The sequence below is a fragment of the Dipodomys ordii genome, unplaced genomic scaffold, assembly GCF_000151885.1.
Source record: "Dipodomys ordii isolate 6190 unplaced genomic scaffold, Dord_2.0 Scaffold21, whole genome shotgun sequence".
Classification (NCBI taxonomy): domain Eukaryota; kingdom Metazoa; phylum Chordata; class Mammalia; order Rodentia; family Heteromyidae; genus Dipodomys; species Dipodomys ordii.
The window spans coordinates 11133593-11142040 of NW_012267237.1; the positions used below are offsets into that span (position 1 = coordinate 11133593).

Genomic DNA, 8448 nt, shown 5'->3' on the forward strand with positions numbered 1-8448 from the left:
GAAGAGCTGAGGGACAGCGCCCAGGCCCAGAGTTCAAGCCCCACGACCGACAAAAAAAAAAAGAATGAAGTTCAAAGCCAGGCTGGTTAGACAAATCAGACTCTTATTTCCAATTAACCAGTTAAAAAGACAGAGTGGAGGTGTGGCTCAGGTGGTAGAGTGTCAGCTTTCAGTGAAAAAGTCAAGCAATAATAAAAGACCTGAGTTCAAGCCCCATACTTGTACAAACACACTGTTATTATAAAGACCCTAACATACTTTCAAAAAATCCATAATTAGAGAAGTCAATTATAGTAAACATATATGAATACTGTAAGGAAGTGATAAATGTTTTGCACAATTATATTTGTCATAGCTTAATGTAAAAAGTGAAACTTTTTTTGGGTACATGTTTGTGGTGTTAGGGCTTCGCACATACTAGCCAAGTTCTCTATTGAGCTACAACCTTAGTCCTTAATTCAATTGTACCACTATTAGTTAAAAAGGCCGTCCTTTCTCCATTGAACTGACCCTGAGCCTCTTTTAAAAGTTATCTATCATGGGGCTGGGAAGGTGGCTCAGTGGTAGAGCGCTTACCTTGCATGCCTGAGGCCCTGGGTTCGATTCCTCAGCACCACATAAGCAAAAAGAAAAGCTAGAAGTGGCGCTGTGGCTCAAGTGGTAGAGCACTAGCCTTGAGCTCAAGAGCTGAGGTACAGCGCCCAGGCCCAGAGTTCAGGCCCCATGACTGGACCAAAAAAAAAAAAAAAGTTATCTATCATGGTCAGGAACTGGTAGTTCATGCCTGTAATCATAGCTCCTCAGGAGACTAAGATCTGTGGACTGCCGTTCACAGACATCTTGCAAAGGAAAGTTCATAAAATTCTTATCTCCACAATTAACCAACACAAGTCCAGAAGTAGAGGTGTGGCTCAAGTGGTAGAGCACCAACCTTGAGGAAAAATGTTAAGCAAGAGCACCTAAACTCTGATTTCAAGTCCCAATATGACCCACAAAAAACTATGCATACACTTTAAATGGAAGCATTTTATTACCAGTATATTTTTCTCAATAATATTAATTACAAGAAATTAAAAGATCATGTATTAATTACAAAAAATTGAAAGACCATGAGGTACTTTATCAAATGTTGAGAGAATGATTTCAGGGGCACAAACTGTTAGAAAGAGTAAGAACTACTGTCAAGTGCTTACCAATTTAACAAACAAACAAACCTGCCTATGGAAAAATAATTATTTAAATTTTAGGTACAGAAAAATCCTAACGACAAAAAATATGAACATATACCTAATTTAAAAAATTATATGAAGGCTATATATTGCCTTAAGAGAGAAAATGGCACAAAATTAATGAGGCTGCTATATTCATAAAGTTTTGTCTTTTTCTTTCAAGTCAAACCCTAACTGCTTAATTAGGAACACAATGATAATGTAGTGGCAACTACATTAATCATGGGATAATTTAATAGCCATATCCAGTTAGAAGTGGTATGGGCCAGGGCCAACACTGCTGACTGGGTCTCTCTACTGCCTCCTCTGTCTCATTTATAATAGTTTAACTGTGTACCCTCCTCCCCCCTTAATTATAATAAGCCACTTTATGGCTTATTGTAATTATATTATTATCCCAGCAATATGGCTCAAGACTGAGAAAAAGACAAAAAGCAAACAACAACAACAACAAAAATAACCCTGGGAAATGCTCAGCTTGGCTCAGAACTGCCCAAGTCACTTCAACTAAAGTTTTTATTAAGCACATAAAAAATGAATGCTTTTGTGTGTGTGTGTGTGTGTGATAGATGGTATAGATTGTCACACAAAAACAGAGAGAAGACAAGCCAGAGAAAAGGCCTGGGGGCCTTAGGTGATCCTGGAATAAATGGTATGCCTGAGATAGTGATGGCTGCTAGAGTGTCATAAACTACAAGTAATTTAATAACAACTTATTATGTAATTATCTTTTTTTTTTTTTTTGGTGGGGCCTAAACTCGGTCTGGGCACTGTCCCTCAGTTTTCAGCTCAAGGCTAGCACTCGACCACTTCAGCCATAGTACCTATTTCTGTTTATGTGGTGCTGAGGAATTGAACCCAGGGCCTCATGCATGCAAGGCAAGCACTTTACCACTGAGCCACCCAACCTTGGATGGAGGTCACCCTGTCCCTGCTCCTGCTAGCCTAAGAATAGTACTTTAAAAACACTCCTGTACTCCACCCCCCCAATTTGGCCTTTAAAACTTTCCTTTGCCTCAAACTCCTTAAATATATGCACAGTTTACCTGTGCCCACCGAAGTGCTATGCTGGAATAACTTTAGAGAAGGTATCTGGTCTCTAGGCTGACAGTTCCCAAGTTCCAGGACTCAGAAAGACTGGATGTTTCCACAGTTGGAAGCAAAAAGGCTATCCTTTACATCTAATAAAATCTGACTCATGCTGAATGAATTTACACGTACATAATCGTGACCACGCACCATACAAAACTCCTGGGTACACATAGTAAGGCTGATGTGGTTAGGAAATTCCAGCTGTGGTCTGCAGCCACGTATGATGTGAACAGAATTTGTGGAAGAAGAGAATGAACAGACAATCACTCATCAGACTTATCATCCTGGTGGGTCAAATCCAGGCAATAAAATAAATTATTTGTTACTTCTGACTGAAATATTTATGATGCAGTTTGGAAGGCTATATTTTAAAAAAGATTATGAATTTGAGCACACACATCCATTGCCTCTTTTTCTGGAAAAAAGAAGTTTCAACTGGCTTATAGTGGCTCATGCCTGTAATCCTGACAACTCAGCCCAGGCAGGGAAGTCTATGAGACTCTTAGCTCCAATTTACCACCAAAAAAGCAGGAAGTAGAGCTATGGCATAAGGTGTAGACTGCTGGACTTGAATAAAAAAGCTAAAGGACAGCACCCAGGCCTTGAGTTCAAGCCACAGGACTGACATATAAACAACAGTAACACAGAAACAAGTCTCTCCTAAATCTGTGCAGAATCCTCCACAGGTGTTTGCTTCTCTTCATATTAGCTATTGCCAATGAGGAGGTGAAAAAAAAGACATAAATTCACAAATTCTTAAACAAATTCAGTGACATTAAGATTCACAAAAATAATATTTTAGCACTTAGAAATGAACACTGGGAATGACATTTTTCATGCATAATCTCACCAGTGACTTCTCCCCACACTTCTACAAACCCACTTTCTTTGAGCATCAGTCCCTTTCCTTTGAATACTGGGACAAATGGCACAAAAACGCAGTGGTGTAGTCTGCTCTAAATCCTTTCATTTCACTAGGATCAAATCTGATTTGCTGACTGCCATCTCTCTGGTGTTATAGCACTGCCTGGCCCGTAACAGGTGCTCACACATGCACAATGTGTGTTGGAGGAAGAGGAAGATGCCATCTGCGGTTCCTGTCTGGGTCCCTCTTGGCTGCAGAGTATGCACAAGCAGTAAGATAGGTGGCTAGTGCTGATAATGACTCAGAGTGACATTCCTGCATGGTTGTCCCTCAGGATCCTTGGGAGATTGGTTCAGGGTTTCTGTGGATACCCAAATTCATGGATACTCAAGTTTCTTATGTAAAATAGTGTGATAACCCTTTGTAATGAATTCACATCTTTCTGTCTACTTTACTGGGGTGCATGTCTATAGTCCTACTTACTCCAGAGTTAGATATCAAGAGGATCACAAATCTGAGACCAGTCAGGGGGTAGGAGGTAGGAGAGAACTTTATGAGATTCCCATCTCAGCCAAGAAGAAGCTGGGTATGACAGTATGTACCCCAAATTTGTGGAAAGTATAAATAGGAAGATCACAGTCTAAGCTGGCTTGGAGTAAAAAACAAGGCCCCATTAGAAAAATAATATAAGCAAAAAAGGGCATGGCTCAAGTAGTAGAGTGCTTTTTTGGCAATACAAGGGCCTAAGTTCAAACCTCATTAAATACCAAAAAAATGTGACATATCTCTAATATCATGTAAATGTTGTGTTTATGCTTTATTGCTTAGGGAATGAAAAGAAAAATGTCTGTACATGTTTAGACACATCCATTGCCTCACTACTAAGTACTAGATCCACAGTTGGCTGATTCCATGTACAAGGTATACCCAGACATGGAGGCACCAATTTCAACACAGTAATTATGATATTAAGAATGCTATCATAGAATAATCATATAAACATTTAACATACAACCATTAAGTCTATTTTAAAAAGTAGCACCCAGAGAACACAGCAGAATTTTGTCACACCAGGTAACGTTTTGGGTACATACAATTGCCATAAACACATGATATATAAATGCTTGCTACAAAGGGAACTAATTTTATGGATGTAACAAATTACTGAAACTATTCTCCTATTCTTGATTGTCATAGGCTTGGGAAGACAGAACCTTGTTTTCATAGAAAGGGTTATTTTTGTTCCTTTCTTCCTCACAGTTGCACACTTCTTTTTCTTTCTTTTTTTTATTGCATTGTTTAGAACTTCCAAACAAAGTTAAATAAAAACAGCTCAATGGAAGTGGTGCTGTGGCTCAAGCGGTAGAGCGTTCGCCTTGAGCTGAAGAGAGGGGGACAGTGTCCAGACCCAGAGTTCAAGACCCACAACTGACAAAAAAAAAACAACCCAAAAACCCAGCAACAAAACAGCTCGAATGTCCCATTTGCGATCTCAGTAAACATCAGCTCAGTTTTCCTTACCATCATTAAAAAAAGGGTTAATTTAAACACTTACCAAAATGTTCTATACACAGAATATATATGCAGAATAAAGTTGTTGGGTATAGTAAATCAATATCATTCATAAATTTCCATTCCTTTCTGATAAAGCATACTGTCTTACAAGCAAATGTTAAAGGTCAATTTCATTGACAATAAAAGCTAGCAAGCCTAGAAAGTAAGACAAATTCTCCACATTTACTTGTAGCTAACAACACAAAGTAGCTCAAAGTAGGGAAATGATGCCCCAAGAAGAGGAAAGAGAAACTGCACCAGAGGATTACTGCAGCCCTTCCAGCCTGGGCCCTGCTGTTAAGTGTCCCCTGGTGGCAGAAAGGCTCACTGTGTCTGGATGTGGAGTTTGTTCTGAGACAAGACTCGGATAACTAGAAGTCCTGGCCATCTCCACAAACAACATTCTTTAACCACAGACATTCTCCAGCTTCAAGAAAAAAGCAAAGTAGAGAAAATTCCTGAGATAAGCCCCACTTTTGCCCTCTCTACAAAGCAAGAATGAGTACTTATTCAAATACACGATTTTTTATTTTATTTTATTTTTTGGTAAAGGCAGAAATAAATGGATTGTGAAGGCAGAAGGTTTGGATAGTAAGAAAAGGATCAAAATAAAACTGAGAAAGAGTTGGCGCTGGTGGCTCATGCCTGTAATCTTTAGCTATTCAGGAGGCTGAGATCTAAGGCTTATGGTTTGAAGTCAGCCTGGGTAGGAAAGTCCATGAGATTCTTATCTCCAGTTAAGCACCAAAAAAGTTGGAAGTAGATCTGTGGCTGAAGTGGTAGAGTGCTAGCCTTGAGCACAAAAGCTCAGCCAGAGCATGAAGACTCTGAGTTCAAGCCCCAGGATCAGTACACACCAAAAAAGAAAAAAACACAATTTGCTATCAAATTCTGTCAGTATCTGTGGGGATTCATTACAGGAAATCCCATCCCTACCCCACAATGCTGAAATGAACACATGGCTTAAGTCCTTAAATCATAAGGCTCAGTAGCTGTTCAGTATCTGTGCACATCTTCCTGATTACCTTAGATCATCTCTAGATCTCTCAGGGTACAAATAAGATGTGTATGCTCTGTAAATCCTTGTTCTCATCAGTAGTATTTAAATTGTTACGTGATATAGTGTTTCCCAGTTCTTGATTTTGTGAAAATCTGCCTTCCAAAAAGTAAATGATGTCCAAAAGACAGGTTAACATGCTTGATTGAATTGATAAAGTGAAAACTTTAGAACTGCTGAAAGGCAGCACGTCTTCAGTAGAATTTGGGTGGTGTTACCCGCCGAGAATGATTTAAGCACCCACCGTACAGAACTGATCTCTACGCACAGTGAGCATGTGCAGGTTATCTTCAATGGCTACCTCCTTAGAACCATATTAGCCTGGTATCAAGGGTTTACTATATTTAAAAAGTATCTTCTGTTAGATGCTGGTTGAATCCTCCTATGTGGGACTCAGAGGTATAGAGGGAGAAACTACCTAAGAGGAAACAAAACAAAACCCTTCCCCAAACCCAATTTGCAGAGCCAAGTCCCACACCTCCTGGGTACCTATGGTACAATTTCTTCATTCCTGCATAAGGTTTTCTGATAATAGGTTAAAGAAGAGATGGTGAAGGAGAAGGTTGGGAGTATGTATGGAGAGAGAGAAAAAAAAAGAACCCCAACTTCTGCATTATAATGGCAGATTGTGGCATTTGTGGCCCATTCTATTTTGAATTCCATTTTTCTTCTGGGTACTGAAGTTTGAACTCTGATCCTCAGGCTTGCTAGATAGGCACTCTTAACCACTGAGCCATGCCTCCAGCCCATAAATTTCATTTTCAACATACATGAGATATAGGGAAATACTGTACGACTTATATGTACCTAAAATACTTCAATTTGTATTGCCAAAGGCATTCTCATGAAGACCCTTTGAAAATAAAAAGGGATATGGATTAGACTTATTGCCCTTTTCACAACCACCTAGAGAGACACACCTGCAGTGTACTGGAAATAGCAGGTACTGGCCTGGTGCTTTAGACTGGAGATCTGCAGTTAACTGGTAATGTGTAGGGGTAAGCTGGTCACCCCGCTCTGAGTCTTAGGATAAAGACACTGCTCTAATGCTAATGACCTGACAAGGTCACTAAGAACAGATGAGTCCAATGAAGTTCACAATAGTAAGTACAACTGTCCCATGGTATCTATGGAGATTGGTTCCAAATACCACCCCCGCCCCCCCCAACACACACAGATGAACAGATGATAGAATCTGAGAACATTCACACCTTCCTTCCTTCCTTTCTTTCTTTCATTTTTGTGTTTGTTGGTCCTGGGGCTTGGACTCAGGGCCTGGGCGCTGCCTCTGAGCTTTCATGCTCAAGATTAGCACTCTATCACTTGAGCCACAGCTCCACTTCCAGCTTTTTCATGGTTAATTGGAGATAAGAGTCTTATAGACTCTCCTGCCCAGGCTGGCTTTGAACTGCGATCCCCAGATCTTAGGCCACCTGCCCTCAGGATTCCTTGAACTTCCTTCCACCCTGGAAGGAAGTCTTCATCATGATTCAGAATGAGAAGGAAATCTCTACCCTCACGTGCCATGCAAGTGTAATGTTTTCATTAAAATGTTACTTTTGAAACAGGAGATGACATGTGCCCGGCTGACAGTGGACAACAATAAAGTCACTTACAATAACTTCCCGGAAGGACGCCTGGTCATTGATGGTCTTGTCTTCTGTACATCCAGATTGATTCAAGTAATGGTAGTTTTCTGGCACAGATAAATAAAATTCTTCTACAGAAAGACAAAAGCGTTAAGATCAACACTCAGCGGGTGAGGTGAAATTCAAGAGTTCACCCAGTGATGTGTGACTGACAGACTAAGTGAGTGATAGGGGTTGTTATACGTTATGGTGTTAAAAGCCAAATTGTACATATAATCTTATGCCCATGATGACCCCCTATTAAAATAATAAAATTCCCTTGCAATCATCATCAAAGGAAAATAGGAACTATTCAATTAAACTAAATGGGACTCTACAAAATACTACTGAAAACAGAATTGACGAGGATACTTTTTTGATTGCCCCTTTTGTGCTGGTCCTGGGCCTTGAACTCAGAGATTGGGCACTGTCCCTGAGATTTGTGCTCAAGACCAGTGCTCTACCATTTTGAGCCACAGCACTATTTCTGGCTTTTTTTTTTTTTCTGGTAGTTACCTGGAGATAAGAGTCTCATTGGGCTGGGAAGGTAGCTCAGTGGTAGAGTGCTTGCCTTGCATGCATGAGGACCTGGGTTTGATTCCTCAGAACCACATAAGCAGAAAAAGCCAGAAGTGGCACTATGGCTCGAGTGGTAGAGCCCTAGCCTTGAGCTGAAGAGGTAAGGGACAGTGCCCAGGCCCAGACTGGCCAAAAAAAAAAAAAAGTCTCATGGACTTTCCTACTGGGCTGGCTTTGGACTTTGATTCTCAGAACTCAGCCTCCTGAATAGCAAGGATTACAGGTGTTAGCCACCAACATCTGGCAACTCTGTTTTACTTTCTTTTAAAAAATCAAACATTTGCCGGGCGCTGGTGGCTCACGCCTGTAATCCTAGCTACTCAGGAGGCTGAGATCTGAGGATCTCGGTTCAAAGCCAGCCCGGGCAGGAGAGACCGTGAGACTCCTGTCTCCAATAAACCACCAGAAAACCGGAAGTGGCGCTGTAGCTCAAGTGGTAGAGCG

At 40.6% G+C, this 8448-nt stretch overlaps 1 protein-coding gene across 1 annotated transcript in view; it reads right to left on the reverse strand.

Annotated features, from left to right (window-relative positions):
* Myo10 (myosin X) overlaps positions 1–8448 on the reverse strand; it is a 102879-nt gene that overhangs the window by 89442 nt on the left and 4989 nt on the right. Inside the window, exon 5 of the mRNA XM_013013865.1 lies at positions 7414–7517. Coding sequence (XP_012869319.1) covers positions 7414–7517 — 104 coding nt within the window. The remainder of the gene's footprint in view (positions 1–7413; positions 7518–8448) is intronic.